An 18,673-nucleotide genomic window follows, 5' to 3' on the forward strand; every position below is an offset into this window, starting at 1 on the left:
AAGAACCACAGCATCTCTGTCAATAAGCCATGAATTGAGCCACTCTAAGCTGAGAACACTCACTTGAAGAAGATGGTCATGTGTAATTTAACATGATCGCAACAAACACGGGTATTGACTGAGGTTAACTTGCTTGTCTGTCTCTTAATAAATATATAGGTCCGATGCAGAGAGTACAGCCGTCCACCTGGAAGCTTTGAGAAAGTTAGCACTGGCCCTGCAGGAGAGAAAGCAGGCCATTGACGATCTGAAAGAGCGGAAGCAGAAAATGGTCGAACATCTGAATTTAGATGACAAGGAATTAGTCAAGGAACAGACAAGCCACCTGGAACAACGTTGGTTTCAGCTGGAAGACCTTGTCAAAAGGAAAATCCAAGCATCCATCACCAACCTGGAGGAGTTAAGTGTGGTTCGGTCCAGATTTCAGGAGCTGATGCAGTGGGCAGAGGAGCAGCAACCCACCATTGCCGAGGCCCTGAAGCAGAGCCCCCCGCCTGATATGGCTCAGAGCCTTCTCATGGACCACCTGGCCATTTGCAGCGAACTGGAGGCCAAGCAGATGCTCCTGAAATCACTTATTAAGGATGCTGACCGAGTGATGACTGACCTTGGCCTAAACGAGAGGCAGATGATCCAGAAGGCACTCTCTGATGCACAGAGGCATGTGAACAGTCTCAGCGACTTAGTGGGCCAGAGACGAAAGTATCTGAACAAGGCTTTGTCTGAGAAAACCCAGTTTCTAATAGCGGTGTTCCAGGCGACCAGCCAAATTCAGCAACACGAGCGCAAGATAATGTTCCGGGAACACATATGCCTGTTACCGGATGACGTGAGCAAACAAGTTAAAACCTGCAGGAGCGCACAAGCCAGCCTCAAGACTTACCAGAACGAAGTCACTGGACTCTGGGCCCAGGGCCGTGAACTGATGAAAGGAGCCACAGAGCAGGAAAAGAATGAAGTGCTGGGTAAGCTTCAGGAGCTGCAGAGTGTCTATGACACCGTTTTACAAAAGTGTAGCCATAGGCTCCAGGAATTAGAGAAAAACTTGGTTTCTAGGAAGCATTTTAAAGAAGATTTTGATAAAGCTTGTCACTGGCTAAAACAAGCAGATATTATTACATTTCCTGAGATCAACCTAATGAACGAGAGTCCTGAGCTTCATACGCAACTGGCCAAGTACCAGCACATCCTTGAGCAGTCTCCAGAATATGAAAATCTCCTCTTTACGCTCCAGAGAACCGGGCAGGCCATGCTGCCGTCACTGAATGAAGTCGATCATTCCTACCTCAACGAGAAGCTCAGTGCACTGCCCCTGCAGTTCAATGTCATTGTTGACTTGGCCAAAGACAAGTTCTATAAAGTCCAAGAGGCCATCCTTGCTCAGAAGGAATACGCTTCCTTGATCGAGTTGACCACCCAGACTCTGAGTGAACTGGAAGACCAGTTCTCAAAGATGAGCCAAGTCCCCACTGACCTGGTGGTGGGAGAAGCCCTGTCCCTTCAGGATGGCTGCAGGGCTCTGGCGGGAGAGGTGGCGGGCCTCGCGGAGGCGGTAGATGAGCTGAACCAGAAGAAAGAAAGTTTTCGCAGCACCGGGCAGCCGTGGCAGCCGGATAAGATGCTGCATCTCGTCACCTTGTACCACAGGCTGAAGCGACAAACAGAACAAAGGGTTAGCTTACTAGAAGACACCACCAGTGCTTATCAGGAGCACGAAAAGATGTGCCAACAGCTAGAGAAACAGCTAGAGGGTGTGAAAACAGAGCAGTCCAAGGTGAATGAGGAGACACTGCCCGCAGAGGAGAAGCTCAAACTGTACCACTCCCTGGCAGGAAGCCTCCGGGAGTCAGGCATTCTGCTAAAACGAGTGGCCGTGCATCTTGAAGATCTGGTTCCGCACCTTGATCCCTTGGCTTATGAGAAAGCCAAGCATCAGATGCAGTCCTGGCAAGAGGAGCTAAAACAGTTGACTTCCGCCATCGGCGCGACGGTGACAGAGTGCGAGAGTCGCATGGTGCAGAGCAGGGACTTCCAGACGGAGCTGAGCCGCTCCCTGGACTGGCTGAGTGGGGTGAAGGCCGAGCTCAGTGGGCCGCTGTGCCTGGACCTGAACCTGCGGGACATCCAGGAGGAGATCAGGAAGGTCCAGATTCACCAGGAAGAGGTGCAGTCCAGCCTGAGGATAATGAACGCCCTGAGTGACAGAGAGCAGGAGAAGTTCACGAAGGCTAAGGAGCTGATTTCCGCCGACCTGCAGCACACCCTGGCTGAACTCGCAGAGCTGGACGGGGACGTTCAGGAAGCTCTGCGCACCAGACAGGTCGGTACGACCGGGATTCTCCTTTCTGTTTCCCACTTTGCTGCTTTGTAAACAAGTATGAGGAATTCTTTGTTCTGTTTTGGTTTTTGGTTTTTGGTTAGAATTCCTTCCTTAAATATTTCTTTTTTTTGACACTACACAGAATCATCATCAATTGTGACTTAAAAGGCTGTTTTTATCATTTATGCTCATGATATTCACTTCATGTGATTTCCTTGTTGACTTTAGCTATAATACGGTAACACTTCAGTTTTCTCTGTCCTTTGGAGAGGTGATAACTGATGGCACTAATATAATTATTACCATATGTGAGTAATTAATAATAGAATTAGTATATTTTTACCTTTTCATGCTAATTCATTATTGTTTTGTTTCATTTTGTTTTGTTTTGTTTTCCCAAACACTACATCCCTAGAGCTGTAGAGACAGAGTATTTAACCTGGTAGTCTTATTGATTGTTTGGACCCGAATAACTGCAGCTCATGGTTCTGGTGGCATTTCTGACCGCCACCACTGAGTCTTTGCTTTGCCATCCTCATTCTTTCCCCATTAAATACTAATCTTACATGCACTTTCTCTGCCACTTCTCTGCATCTTTGTTTGCACAGTAATGGCTTGTCTTCTCCAGTCAATGCCGGCCAGTTAGAATGTTTCCTTTCCTTATAATGGACTTCGTTATATAGGGGTCAGCTTTCCATTCTTAAACTTTTCTATCTTAGTCTCTATTCAAGACTTACAGGCTACTGTTCCACTACCCAAAATCACTACCTAGTCTGGTAAATGCCAGTTTGGAAGTTTGGTGTTATTACACTTTCTTTTTTTCCCTCCAGCTTTATTGAGGGGTAATTGACAAATAAAATGGTAAGATATTTAAAGTGTACAATATGATGGTTTGGTGTGCATATACACTGTTGAAGAATTTCCCCATTCAAGTTAATTAACACATTAACACATCCATCATGTCACATATTTATCTTTTTTATTTTAATGGGAACATTTAACTTCTACTTTTTAAGCAAATTTAAGCACTGTTATCACGTTAGATGTTACACGTTAATGTTACACATTAGATCCTCAGACCTTATTCATCTTAGAACTAAAAGTTTACACCATTTTACCAACCTCTCAGTTTTGTTCACCCCCATCCTCCACCCCCAGCCCCTGGCAACCACTTTTCTACTCTAAGTTTCTATGATTTCAGCTTTTTCTCTTTCTTTAGACTCCATATATAAGTGAGACCATGTGATACTTGTCTTTCTCTGTCTGCCTTATTTCACTTAGCATGATATCTTCCAGGTTTCTCTACGTTTTTGGAAATGACAGGATTTCCTTCTTGTTTGGGGGCTGGATAATATTCCAGTGTGTGTATTTTCTTTATCCATTTATTGGTGGGTGGACACTTAGGTTGTTTCCATACCTTGACTATTGTGAATAACACTGCTATGAACGTGAGAGTACAGGTGTCTCTTCAAGATAATGATTTTGCTTTCTTTGGATAAATACTCAGAAGTGGGATTGCTGGATCATATTGGCAGTTAATTGCGGAATTTCCATATTGTTTTCCATAGTGGCTATACCAGTTTACGTTCCCACCAGTATTATTATACTTCTAATTAACTGAAGTGTTATTTCACTTTGATAAATATTCATTCTGCCACATATTACTAAAAATTATATTTTTTCTTTAGTGAGAGAGGAAATTTAAGAACCCTCATAAATTTCTCTTCCATTTATGTCCTTTTTATTTAACTGCAATAATAAATTTATAACAAGAAGAGTAGAAGTAAAAATAAAGGATAATAATGGATTGCACCAAAAAAAATTCTTACTAGCTTAGCAATTTATTTACTATACATATACATTAATGTGACTGAGGACTGGAAAAGAAATGGAAAATTTAAATTATTTGCTGCAAACACATTGCAGATGAGAGTTGATCATGTTTGCGATTGCTGTTTTTCAGGCTACCTTGACTCAAATATACAGTCAATGTCAAAGGTACTATCAGGTATTTCAGGCAGCTAACGACTGGCTTGAGGATGCTCATGAAATGTTACAGCTGACGGGCAATGGCCTGGATGTGGAGAGCGCAGAGGAAAGTCTTAAAAGCCACATGGAATTTTTTAGCACAGAGGATCAGTTCCACAGCAGTCTGGAGGAGCTCCAAGGCCTGGTAGCCAACCTGGACCCACTCATCAAGCCAACTGGGAAAGAGGACCTAGCACAGAAAATGACTTCCCTGGAAGAGAAAAGCCAGAGGATTCTACAGGACTCACACGCCCAGTCAGACCTCCTGCAGAGGTATTAGAGTTGTCTTATTCTTTATATGCCAGGGAAATGGATTTTCACACAGAAAATCGCAATATACTAATGATGTATATTATTGTATAAATTCATTCTTCTCTTTTAAATATCTTTTGACAGCTTGACATCAGAGCTCTGTGTATAGAGATATATGATTTTAAGTTGCTTATTGAGTTTTGTTGGATTTTTTTTCAAGATGTGCAGCTCAGTGGCAGGATTATCAGAAAGCAAGGGAAGAGGTTATTGAGTTGATGAATGATGCAGAAAAGAAATTGTCTGAATTTTCTTTATTGAAGACTTCTTCCAGTCTTGAGGCAGAAGAAAAATTGTCAGAACACAAGGTGAGTTTTGTTGTGTTGTTTTTAATATCCTTTCATTGTAACTGTAATGGATTTTTATAATGTGATCATTCCAGAAACAAGTCAATAAATCTTCATTTCCACCTGGGCTTCTTAAACACCAAAATGATACATTTAGCCACATTTCGTAGCAGTTTTTACTTATTTAATGCTGTCACCATTTTAGGATTACCGTTGGAAATGCGTAGCTAGGTTTCAAAAGGGACATTCAGAGCAATTTGCTTCTGATGAGATGAAACAGAATAAATTTCAGTAAATACTTTCTGGTGATAACTTAGATTAATTTAATTAAAATTCAAAAATTAATAACTGAGTCTCACTCATATATCTCAGCAATATAAGGTTGAATGTAACATACTTGAATATCACATTCCATTCACTTATGTTTTTGCTAATTTTGAAAAATGGGAGAATGTCATTTCAGTGTCACATAAACTTTTGTTTTTCATGAATACTGACTTTACCTCTTTAAAAAAAACTGAAGCCTAACTCAATTACAAATCAAACATAAAAGCAAGAGTTAGCAGAGGAAAATCAGTGTATGTAGAAACATTTCCTTTTGCAGCTAATTTTGGGCTTTACCAAAATCCATAGAGCTGTTAAAAAAATCAGTCTCTTCCCTCAATCTCTCTTCTCCTCCCCCCACCCCAGGCTTTAGTGTCAGTAGTTAACTCTTTTCATGAGAAAATCGTGGCCTTAGAGGGTAGAGCTTCAGAGCTGGAAAGAAGTGGGAACGACTCAAGCAAAGCGACCATAGGCAGGTCGAGGACTGCAGTCCGGCAGCGCTGGACACGGCTCCGTGCGGTGGCCCAGGACCAGGAGAAGATCCTGGAAGATGCAGTGGATGAGTGGAAGGGCTTTAACGAGAAGGTAATTTACATTATTACTGATGAGCTCAAATTGTTGTTTCCTAGCTGATGAGAATATATTTTGAAAACCAGTATTCTGCTTCTTTTTTGAAATTGGCCTTATGAAGTAAAAATCGTTCTGTAAAAATCTCTATTTCCAGGGGACGGGGAGGGTATAGCTCAGTGGTAGAGCCCGTGCTTAGCATGCACCAGGTCCTGGGTTCAATCCCTAGTACCTCCATTAAAAAAGAAAAAAACAATCTCTATTTCCATGACATGAAAACCAGATTATGCAACAAAATACATCATGCAACATGCAGTTAAGTCCCAAGTCCAGGTCCAATTATTTTAATAAGAAAACTAAGCAATCACATTTTGAAAGGAGGACAAGCCCATTTTGTCCCATTTCTGAGACTCTTAGTGAGAATGTTCCATAGCCCTGAACACTTTGTGTTTGCCATGAGAATAAGCAGGAATTTAACTCATTTCCCAAATCCTATGTTTAATATCTCCTGTCTTTTGAGTAGGGTTCAATGTTTTAAGCCACATCGTCTTTATGACTCAAAGGCACATTCATCTTAACATAATTATTGAAAAGAATTTTTCTCTCTTTAGCTAAAAGAATTTAAAAGAAACTTCTTCCATGTTACACAGCCTCTGATGGCCCTGATATCATTTTGAGACTAAACCTTAAAGCCAGGGATAACAGAGGTGGTCTTTCCCTCCATGTTAAGGAGATTGTTCACGTTTTAGTTTCCTGAGGTTTAGAGTTTACATCATCTTTAACGTGCTTCGATGCATCAGTGCCAAATGTGGCCTTTTTTGGAATTGCCTTTTTTTTTCAGTTTATTTGCTTTTGAACTTTGTCATTAGGTTAAAAAAGCCACTGAAATGATTGATCAGCTGCAAGAAAAATTGCCGGGAACTTCAGCAGAGAAAGCCTCAAAAGCGGAACTCTTAACACTCCTTGAACATCACGACGCACTGGCTCTGGAGCTGGAGCAGCAGCAGTCGGCCTTGGGGATGCTGCGGCGGCAGGCACTGAGCATGCTCCGCGATGGGGCCACGCCCACCCCGGGAGCCGAGCCGGCCGCCGTGCGGGGAGTCGCCGTCCTGCAGGAGCGGTGCCTGAAGTAATTACACACCTGCTCTCTTTCTCTGTTTCTAACCTTGGCCATGCCCCAAAGGGACAAGTGTGGTCTGAAGAGTTTAGGGGTGCACCATCATGTGACCTTAAAAATCTGGGGACTGTTCCTATCAGCCTTGCTAGCTGGTACATGCCTAGTCGTGTTTAGAAATGCAGTGATGAGCCAGATTTGATCTCTGCCTTCGCGGGTTTACAGGGAGCAGCGGAGGTGGGCTAAAGGCACGGTCTAGGAGCGTGGGAAGGGCGCTGAGGGACTCACCCAGGAGAGGAGTCAGGGACCGCTTCCCTTCAGGAGGGGTTTTTAAGCAGAAGACTAGGCAGGCCTAAGCCAGGCAGTGAGGCGGAGGGGAGGGTTCTGTAAGCAGGGCAACGGCAAGTAAGAAAGTTTGGAAGTAAGCATGTCACTTTCCGGGAACTGTTGAGTGATGGGACGATTCGTGAGAAATAAAGCTTGAAAGGTAAGCAGTTGGGAGCTATTGAGAACTTCGTTTTGATAAAGCTGGACAACTCACTGGCTCAGTTGGATGCCAGAGTGATTAGAGCAAGGATGATACAAGTCCAGGTAAATAACACCAGCCATTTACTGGTAGTGAACTTAGCAGAAAGAGAAAGTAAACCTTCGTGATGTATAACCAGCCTGCTTCACTTACTAGGCCAGAAAGGAAATGTCAGTATATAATTTAACTCCCGTATTAACTAATATTACTCGCACATAGCTTATATTCACCTCTTTCGCTTAATAGAGGAATTCAGGATAATCTGACTCCACTTATTTAAACTTTCTAATCAAATTTATGTTAATTCAAATAAAGACATAATTTGGATGTTCAACATTATTAATTGTAAAATTCCCAACGCTAGATTTTTTTTTTAACGTAAAGATTGGTTTCTAATAGCCACAGATATTCCAATTACACGTCACTTTTAAACTCTGATGATTCTGTACCCTTGGAGTAAATTTCCAAAGGGGAAATAGAAACCAAACCATCTCCAGGTTACCTTAGATAAGAAAATGAATTGCAATATCGTGGCACAGGGGGATGTCCACTCTCAGTTTTCCAGGGGGTAGATCATTCACTTCACATAATGTCATTCTTCTGTTAAACCGGAGGTAAATGTAAACGTCACTGAAAATTAGCTGCCAGTTTTGGGGAAGTGTCTTTATTTGGAAAAAAGATAGGAGGCTTCACTTTTGTAATGTCTGTTTTGGACAATATGACGCCATGTCTTGGGGGTTCCTTTCATCGCAAGTCCTTGTCTGCTTTCTCCCTTTAATGTTTCTGAAGCATGCAGGAGAAAGTGAAGAAGAACGGACAGGTGGCAAAGCAGGAGCTGAAGGAGCGACAAGTGGTGGAGACCCACATCAATTCCGTCAAAGCCTGGGTTCAGGAAACGAAGGAGTATTTGGGGAATCCGACACTAGAAGTAGATGCTCAACTTGAAGAACTTAAGGTACAAAACTCATTTCCTATACCCATCATTTTAAAAAACTGTCCTGATTTTAAATTTATGTTTGTTTATATTCAATGGAGCACTGAATTTAAAATTTTCAGAAATGTGTAATGTAAAAGGCTTTTAGTATTATTTCATGGGACTTTCTTTTGTTCTGTATAAAGTAGACGTGCTTCTTATTCACAGACCAAAGAAAAGTTTGGTTTTTTTGTCAATGTGTTTCTCTAATTCCATACTTAATCACATTTTTATGAGCAATGCATAGTCTTGTCTCTGTACCCATAAAAATCAATTTCCTTATCAGGCTCCCAGAAATTTATGTTGATCTTTTCTTCAGATTCTCCTGACAGAAGCCACAAATCACCGACAGAACATTGAGAAAATGGCTGAAGAACAGAAGAATAAATACCTTGATCTTTATACTATATTACCATCTGAACTCTCCCTTCAGCTAGCTGAAGTGGCCTTGGACCTAGGAACTATCCATGATCAGGTAAACCAATGGTCAAGAAAGAGAGCCTTTCCAGATACAAACCACCATATACAGAATAGATAAACAACAAGGTCCTACTGTTTGCATAGGGGACTATATTCAGTGGCTTCTAGTAACCTGTAATGAAAAAGAATGTGATAAAGAATATATATATGTGTGTGTGTGTGTGTATGTGTAACAGAATCACAATGCTATACACCAGTAATGAATACAGCATTGTAAATCAAAAAACAAAAATAAAAATAAAAATAAAAGTACAATTTATTAGAACTAAAAAATAAAAAAAAAAAAGAATGCCTTTCCATTCTTTTATTGGCTCAGTACCCTTATATAGAGTTCTTAATTTTCACAATCATGTCTTCATAGAAACAGTTAAAAGATCAATAATATTAAGTTAAAGGTCTTATTCATAGGCAAGAAACATATGAGATGATATTAGACATGAACAATAGTGTCAAACAGTAAAGATAATTTATTTGCTTCCCCTCACCTTTTTCTAAAAAAAAAAAAAATTACTCAAAGAAGCAAAAAAAAAAGATGTATTTCATGTATTCAACAAATAGTTATTGAATACCCAGAGTCTGCCAGGCACTCTCCTATTTGTTATTTTAGTTGACAGTTCAACAAGATAAAGAAGGTGAAGATATTTGTGGAAAGGGAAAGTTAGAGTTAAAAAAATAAGGTAAAACCAGGAAGGAGGTTGCTACCCAAAGTGCACGGGGTCAGGTCCTGTATTCTGTCTAGAGGAAGCCCAGTTTAACTCTAACTTCCAAACAACCAAAGAAGGGAATGAAACATAATATACGTGTATAAGTAACTTTAAAACAAATCTTTTTTTTTTTTTAAACAAAGTGATACATAGTCATTTATAGTACAGAGACCAGAGGGAGATTTCTATCTTCAGTCTCATAAAGAGGACACACTTTTATGTACTGACAGTAGCTTCTGTATGAAAACAGAATTGATCCTAGGACCTTCTTGGTGGCATAATGCTAAAGCAGTTTAGTTAAAACTGGTCTATGGAAGACAAATAGCATAATTCTAAACTGCTACGTGAAAAGGAAAGGAGTATTGCATTGTAGAAACTATAAAATTCCTGTAAGTGTGCTGTACCTTTCAGACTGTCCAATGTATAAAGCAAAGTGTTTACAAAATTTCATCAAAATTAACTCTACTGCATCATAATTTTGACCTAAACTAAAATGCTCTTTTCTATTTTAAGTATTTAATCTTCTTTTTGGTTTTCCTTCTTAGACGTTGGAAGGTCTATCGGGAAGGATGACTTGGCAAGTTCAGATCTTAAAAAAAGTTCAAATTTCAGTTTTCTTTTTCTCTGGATAAATTTCCCTATGATAGAGTTACTCACGTACATTCCATTTATGTTAGCACTCAACTCAAAATAATGAAGTTTAAAAAACTACTCTTTTAATGGTGTATTTCCTTGCTACTAAAGAGATTTGATTTGGTATTTGTATATTACAAAATGATCACCACAATAAATCTAGTTAACATTCAACATCATACATAGTTACCAAAAAAAGTTTTTTCTTGTGGTGAATACTTAAGAACCACTCTCTTAACAACTTTCAAGTATGCATTTAACAGGATTATTAACTATAATCACCATGCTGTAATTACATCCCCACGACTTAAAGAGATTTTTTAAAATCTTTCATTTATATAAAGAAACATTTATTTACCATCTTCTCTTCAACCTTTTATTGTAAGCAAAATGTGAATGTTATTATCACCAAACCAAAGCCATTAGAAATTTGTAAATGTTAACTGTCTTTTTCACCTTCTTTTCTGTTGGATGTGCTTAAAGCTTTTTTGTCATACTATAAGGAGGTAACTGGAAATTAGAAAAAGAATTAACGCATCATTAAACAGCACTTAGGAAAAGATGCATGGAAACAAATTTGTGTGCCCCCAGGCATCTAGAAGAGCTTTCCATTTTATGAAGAAAAAGGCTTAGAAGAGCCTGTGTGCTTAAGGTCACAAAGTTAGTAAATGGAGAAGACAGAATTCAAACTCAGTTATCTACACTGCTGTCTATCTGTTCACATTTGACAAGTGAATCACTTACATGCATTGCTTGTCCCTTTGGTGAAATAGCAGCAGAAAGAGTGCAGTGAATATGTCAAAATGTGGCAGGTAAGGCTGCAGGGAAAACCTTGCTGCATGTGGCTGGCCGATGCCAAAGCAGGATGGATGACCTAAAGTGTCTCTTGGCAACACCTGCAGGTGGAGGTTTTCAGCTTTAATTATCCGTTTTTAACCACGGTTGGTTTTGCTGTTCTCACTCATTATTCAGATCCAGGACAAAGTAAAAGAAGTTGAACAAAGCAAGGCCATGAGTCAGGAATTCAGCCGGCAAATTCAGAAGATAGCCAAAGATCTCACAACTATTCTAACCAAGCTGAGAGCAAAGACAGATAATTTAGTTCAAGCTAAAACTGACCAAAAGGTAAGGAAGGAGAAGTGGAAATATAAGGGGTGCTACTGAATGAATTAAATATTTTGGGTGCATTAGTTTATTTGAGGATATAGGGAAAAAAAGCTTTCTTGATTAGCAGGCTTCATTAAACCCAGACAGTAAAGACAGGCAGTAAAGAAATTTTATAAATACAATAGTATAAATCCACTTACATTTTGTAATTGTCTTTTTTTGGGGGGGGGCAGTGTGTTTTAGAGAGGTAATTAGGTTTATCTTTTTATTTGTTGTGTATATATGTGTATTTTAATGGCGGTACTGGGAATTGAACCCAGACCCTCATGCATGCTAAACACATACTCTACCACTAAGCTATACCCTCCCCCTCCACATTGTATACTTTATTATCAAGATTAAACTGTATTAATAAATAGACATGCATGTGTGGGTAAGAGAGAAGAGTGTCAAAGGACTAAATGATGGTTTAGGAATACAAGTGTATACTTTTCAAAATGAAGGACGTTCTTGGTAGTTCAATTTGTGTTCTCACTCTGTCAGTGAGTCAAGTGACTAATCCTTTTTGGGTGGGACAGGAGGAAAATGTTAGCTCTCTCAGCCTCATAGGAAATAAACACCAGGGTTACAAAACATCCTGTTCTGCCTTTCCAACGGAAGAAACAGAAGGGAGTTGATCATAGTAGTAGAATTATTGTTTATTATATTTGACTTTTACAAAAATTATTTAAAATATATTCTTTTGATCTTGGAAAGTCTGGAGAAACATTTTCTGTAGTCTAATGTTCATTCATTTTGATGACCATTTAGGCTCTGGGAGAGGAGTTAGAATGCTGTAACTTGAAATTAATGGAACTCAATGAAGCAGTACAGAAATTCTCGGAACAGAATGGCCAACTAGGTAAACCACTGGCCAAGAAGATAGGAAAACTGACTGAACTTCACCAGCAGACCATCAGGCAGGCTGAGAACCGGCTCTCCAAGCTCAGCCAGGTATGTTTCCCAGGCCAGGCATCAAAATTCTCTAAGGCAGAAATTCAGTTTTCTAGCCTTCTCTTTTAAAAATAAGTAAAAAGACAATATTGACAATAATGAGAGCAATTTAAGTGTAGCTTATTTCATACCATGCCTGGATTCCTAAGATTCCGTGTAAAGCTGCTTTTATTTTGTATCAGACCATATTGTAAATTAATTGACAGAGGTGGTCATGTAAATGGACTTTTGAGGTGAATATTTTGTGAACTGGAGAAGCATTTTGTAAAATGAATACCCATCCATTAACATGTTTTCTAAAACCACTTTGGGGGCAAATTCAGGTCTTCAAGTTTTATAGACATGTATAAAGCTTTATATTATTTATTTATTTATTTTTGCCTTTATTTAATAGGTTCTGGTCATACATCATCATAATTGTTAAGGATAGAGTGAACTTTTGCAAATTGATTGGTTTTTTTTTCTGCAATCGGAGATGAGTTAAATCAGAATTTGCAACCAATAAATTATGATGTTGAAACCTGTAATTCCCACCTCCCACCTTGTTACTCAGTGAAGACAGAGCGTGGAAGGACAAATGGAGGAGAGCTGGGTAGAGGAATAAGAGACAGAAATGGAGAATTCTTTTGAAAGACAGATTATTCAAGCATATTGAGAACTTGAATTTTATCCTAAAGTCACAGGAAAGCCCTTGATAGATTTTTCAATAAGGAACTTATTTTTCATGGTACCTTTAAATATCACTGACATTATAATGATCAACTTCTAGGATTACTGTATCCAAAGAGAGGTTGAAGTCTGAGTTCTAGCTCAAGAAAGAGAGTTTACATTTGTTATCTGAATGCTAATGATTTTTCAGGCAGCATCCCATTTAGAAGAATACAATGAAATCCTTGAGTTAATTCTGAAGTGGATTGAGAAAGCTAAAGTCTTGGTACATGGAAAGATTGCATGGAATTCAGCGAGCCAACTTCGGGAGCAATACATTTCACATCAGGTAACTTTGGGAAAAAGAAGTTTCAAAGAGTAACTAAGAGAATAATTTGATTTAACTGTCTAGACTGAAAGAAAATTTAGAGGGCCATAATGTAAAATTATTGTAGGTGCCAGGGAAAAAGAAAGCTGAGGTGGCCTTAGCAATTTGTCCAGTGATTTGAAAGAAAGTAGCTATCCACGAGATTTCCTAAGACTGTATAAATAAAAATTCTCTATCTCGCCTAGACTTTCCATTCCATGAATCTAAAAATAGTCATCCAGATAGGACTCTTTTTTTGCAGCTTCTTTGAAAGAGTTACACACAAGTATATGGTGGGAAATTTTTCCCCATGAAGAGATGTAGGGACCTGTGGAAAGATTATAGGATTTAGACTCAGACTATTGGGAAAACCAAGTTTGCAGTAAATGACTTTGCCTCTCTGAATTCAGTCTTCTCATCAATAAGATGGAGACGGAGATGATATTTACATCACAGAATTATTATGAGGATCAAATGGTTTAACACATGTGTAAACATCAAGCACACTACCTGATACTTGAGTGCTCAGCCAGAGCCTCAATCGCATGCCTCCTCCTTCCAGCCCTTCTGCCTGGTCGCAGTGGTCTGACCTTCCACAGGAAGCAGGGCTCAGCTCGGAGCCAGTGATGCATGCATACCACGTGGGAGCTGCCTGACTTCATTTCCTTTGAAGTTTTCTCTTGGTTGTATCATCCAGGAAATTATTTCATCCTTTTATAATTTAGGCTTGAATTAGATACCAGTAATAGCCCAGTTATTTTGCAACCAAATACAAAATGATTTTTATTTAAGTTACATGGGTATCCTCAAGCATTTTAGAGTTTCTCTTTCTTTTATTCTAACTTATGAATACTTGTGTCTTTTAAATCCATTAAATCCATCCCCTTTTCCATTCCAGTTGAGAGGGTTCTAGATCAAAGTCTCATTTTCTCCTTCTGGGAATGCTTTAGCAGGCTCCTAATTGGTTTCCCTGTAGTTATCTTTCTTCTCTAATCAATCTTGCGTGCTCCTCTCAAGAAATATTTCTTAAGTAACTAGAGAGTTGTTTTGCCCAAGGATATGCTTACACATGAACAGACAAGACTTAAGTTACAAGTGGTTGCAAATCATGAAAAAATATTCATTAGAAATCTGGAAATGCAAATTTAAAAGAGAGGGAGCATTTTAACTATCAAGTTAACACTGTTTTTTAAAAGGTCATATTTAGGGAGGTAAGAGCTCTCAAACACTGCCGGTAACTGGGTAAAACCTCTCTGAAAAACAATTGACAAAATGGATCATGATCATCAAAATGTTACTACTCTGTAATCCAAAATGTAGAAAGTATTTTATGAGTACTGGTAACTCTACTGGAATTTTAAAGAAAACTTAAATGTCAAGCAAGTTTTCTGAGTAAATTTTTGGATTTAAGAAGATATGATGCAGTCTTTAAAATGACCATGAGGGTTTTAAAAAAAATTTTTTTAACTAGCTCCTGCTTGCATTCATTTATTCATTCCATAAACATTCATAGAGTGCTTTCCAAAGCTAGGAATTTTGTTAGACATTTGTAATACAAAGAAAACTCCTTGTCCTTCCCCAAGGGTGTTGGTAATTAAAGAGGGGCAGGAGACAGAGAGGCAGATCTAGACAGCACAATGCAGTGTGATAAAGGCAGGGGCCAGGATGCAGAGGGGGCTCCCAGGACGATGCCTAACCAGACTGCCCAGGGTTGGAAAAGATTAAGGAAGCCTTCTTAGGAAAACGTGATTCTGGGCTGAATCCTAAAAGATGCACACTGCCTGCGTGTTGTAGAATGTTTTTGACAAAAACGCATATTGAAATCCCAGCAGTAAGAGTGAGTGATCTGCCCGGCGCACTGGAGGGTGCGATCTGGGGAGGAGGTCTCAGGGGAGCCGGAAAGAGGCATAAGAGAGAAGAAAGAGAGAGAAGGAAAAGATTATGACAGCCTGTTAGGAATTTGGACTTTCTCCTAAAGTCACTCTAAGCCTTTGACAGATTCTGCAGGCAGTGGCAAGTTCAGACTCATGTTTTAAGAAAGATGACTTAGAAGCCTGTGGAAAACAGACCTGTGAAGGGAAGACAACACGGGAGGTGGTTTCAGTACCCTAGCAGACCACGTCAAGGCTTCTCTTTGGAGGCTGAGAAGACAAAATCAAGGAGTATTACTGAGCAAGAATTCCTGACTCGGAGACTGTTGGATGTGGGTTAAAGAGAGGAAGGAGCCAAGCACAGTTCCCAGGTTTCTTTGACTTGGGCAGTTGGGTGGGTTGCGTGCATGGAGGGACATGGGAGGACAGATGGCAGATATTGGTGGTGACCTCACACTGATGCTCAGGAGAGAACTCAGCCTGTACACACTTTTCAGGGAGTTTTCCCATGTCTGCCTTAGGAATTAATTAAAACTACCTGATCTCATTCAAAAACAATTCACAAGAAGAAAATACATGTGCTCTAATGTCAAGTGAATAAGACACATGGAAAATTATAGGTATGGTGTGATCTCAGTTACCTAAAATTATACCCGACTTAACAGCAGTTATCTCTTTAAAGTTATCTCTGAGAGATGGATTATAGAATATTTTATCTTCTTTATATTTTCAATATTTTCCAACCTTCATTTTATATATATATATATATAATATGCTGTATAATATATATAATATTTATTGTGAGAAATTAAATGTACTTTATCTTTAAAAATAAGGATTTATCACCTAAGAGTAACATCCCATCTCCCATTTCTTCACTTGGCACATCACACACCCCAGTAACTGCACACTTTGTCCTCACTCACCTCTGTGCCTTTGCTTATGCTGTTCCCTTGGCATAAAATGTCACGTGTCTTCCTCCCCATCTGCTTAAATACACACATTCTTCTGACTCAGCTCCAAAATGGCAATGGCTTTTCCAGGAAGCCTTCTCCCAACCTTCCTGCAAGTGGCAGCAGATCTCACTTCTGTTATCCTTAACCCTTTCCTCCCTTTCATGTGCTCACAGAGTGCCTGCCATATGCTTCCTATTCCACTTATGTTATCATTAGTCCCAGTAGACAACACTCTCCTGAATGACAGGCGCTGTGCTTTATGCCAACTAGTTTCCACCCCTTTGTCTCACTTAAAGCAGATTTTTGTAATGTTCTTGCCTTACTTTTATTTCTTAGATCGATACATGCTTAGATCTTAGGTGTAGAATATGAGAGCTGAAAAGCATCTCTCTGGTTTGACTATGAGAAGAGGTGGGCCCAGTGACCTATGAAGATACCCAGTGTGTCAGAGCATCGCCTCTGCTGGAGTACCCGTGCCCTTACCCCACCAGGGAGCAGCTGGGGTGGCAGACAGCACACTAGCCAACACATGTGGCCTCAACAATTGTTTACAGTTCCTGAACTTTGATTTCTTTTCCTGTGAAAAAGGGGCAACTGTAAGTGGGGAGAGGGTCTTGACGGGTAAACCCCGTCGGACACAGAGGACCTTCACAGTGCGCGTGGGAATTGTGCATCGTATCTGCTTCCTCCCTTCCCGGTGTGATGGTCTTTACACGACGCCGTGTTGATTACCTCTACCTCTCTGCCGCCCGTCAATGTTATGAATGTCCATAATTCACTCTAGACCATGCTGGAAGAATCTGAGGAGATTGACAACGATCTGGAAGCCATGACTGAGAAATTACAGTCCCTCGATAGTGTGTACCATACAGGAAAAATGTCTCAGCAAGTGGCAGAGTTGGGACGGGAGACTGAGGAGCTGCGGCAGATGATCAAAATTCGTTTGCAGAATCTCCACGATGCTGCCAAGGTAAAAAAAAGAAAGAAAAGGGAAAAAAAGGAATTTAAATTGAAAAGTCTATCATTAAAAAACAATGATGGTGTTATAGTGGAGATAAAGTTCTCACCTTTGATGAGCTTTTTTGACTGTGATGTTAATCTCCATCTGTGACTTTGGACTTCAAGTGCTTATGTATTGACATTCATGTTGCTTTTACCCTACAGGACATGAAAAAATTTGAAACAGAGCTCAGAAACTTACAAGTTGCTTTGGAGCAAGCCCAGACAACCCTGACTTCTCCAGAAGTTGGACGTCTTAGTCTCAAGGAGCAACTCTCTCATCGACAGGTAAGCAAAAATAATTCAGGGGAAATGAGTGGGGGGACTCTATTTTTTTTTTTAAAAGATAGGAAAAATGATTTCTAAACTCAGTTATAGTCTTAGTTAGCACTGTATGCACTCTTTTGTTTGTATTGTTTTTTTATTGAAGTATAGTCAGCCTACGATGTTGTATCAATTTCTGCTGTCCAGCATAATACTGTATGCATTATTTGAAAAAACATATTCCTTGGAAATTTTTATAACTTGTGACAGAGCTTTAATTTAATAAATGTCTCTTGCTTATGAAATAAACTCAAGATTAAAAATTTCAAAATATTTTAAAATATAAAATTTCAGTATAAAAGAGGTATATTTTATATATAAATAATTTTATAACAAGTTTATAATAAAATATAAAAGTTGAAAATGTAAATTGTGAAATATGAACATGCACTTTCAGCATTTGTTGTCTGAGATGGAGTCACTCAAGCCAAAAGTCCACGCAGTGCAGACCTGCCAGAGCGCGCTCCGGATCCCCGAGGATGTGGTCACCAGCTTGCCGCTCTGCCACGCGGCTCTGCACCTGCAGGAGGAGGCCAGTCGGCTCCAGCACACAGCGATCCAGCAGTGCAACATCATGCAGGCAGGTGCAGCTGGACGAGCCCGCATCTGCAGGCGGTCCCCATGCCAGCAGAGCAACGGCAAATGAGTCACGAGCTTCTTTTCTTAGCGTTGTGTGGGCTTAGCCATCAAAACATATCCAGAGTGTTAAGTATGACAGATTGTTGTGGTTATATAAAATAAGGAGATGAAATGCTATCATTTGGATCACCCACAAAAACCTGGGGACAGCTCTATAGGAAATATCCTTTGGTGAAACCTGTCTTTTAGTAATTTTTTTTAAAATAAGTAACTGCTTATGATTTTATACTCAATCATATGTTTTTATTTTTTATTATTCATGTGGAAATCATCTAGGACCTTGTAGTCTGACTTACTGCTAGTGTTTATTACAGAATTTTTTTTCTCATTTCAGCTTATTGACGCAATAAATGCATTTTATTGCTTGAGAAGTACACCTGACTATAACTCTTAGTCTCCATACCCAAAAATAGAAAAATTATTTACTAGGAAGAAATGACACTCTTTATCTCACATCTTCTTCCAACTAATATTTCACCTACTTTATCCAAAAATTGTATACAC

At 39.5% G+C, this 18,673-nt stretch overlaps 1 protein-coding gene across 3 annotated transcripts in view; it reads left to right on the forward strand.

Moving 5' to 3' along the window:
- Positions 1–18,673, forward strand: part of SYNE1 (spectrin repeat containing nuclear envelope protein 1) — a 427,410-nt gene that overhangs the window by 244,165 nt on the left and 164,572 nt on the right. For all 3 annotated transcript variants that reach the window (XM_074368141.1, XM_074368140.1, XM_074368142.1), the window contains 13 exons: positions 160–2,320; positions 4,284–4,621; positions 4,821–4,965; positions 5,635–5,853; positions 6,705–6,964; positions 8,265–8,430; positions 8,768–8,923; positions 11,238–11,390; positions 12,183–12,365; positions 13,225–13,362; positions 16,992–17,177; positions 17,372–17,494; positions 17,928–18,110. In XM_074368141.1, the coding sequence (XP_074224242.1) occupies positions 160–2,320; positions 4,284–4,621; positions 4,821–4,965; positions 5,635–5,853; positions 6,705–6,964; positions 8,265–8,430; positions 8,768–8,923; positions 11,238–11,390; positions 12,183–12,365; positions 13,225–13,362; positions 16,992–17,177; positions 17,372–17,494; positions 17,928–18,110 (4,411 nt within the window). The remainder of the gene's footprint in view (positions 1–159; positions 2,321–4,283; positions 4,622–4,820; positions 4,966–5,634; positions 5,854–6,704; positions 6,965–8,264; positions 8,431–8,767; positions 8,924–11,237; positions 11,391–12,182; positions 12,366–13,224; positions 13,363–16,991; positions 17,178–17,371; positions 17,495–17,927; positions 18,111–18,673) is intronic.

The sequence above is a fragment of the Camelus bactrianus genome, chromosome 8 (assembly GCF_048773025.1).
Source record: "Camelus bactrianus isolate YW-2024 breed Bactrian camel chromosome 8, ASM4877302v1, whole genome shotgun sequence".
Taxonomy (NCBI): Eukaryota; Metazoa; Chordata; class Mammalia; order Artiodactyla; family Camelidae; genus Camelus; species Camelus bactrianus.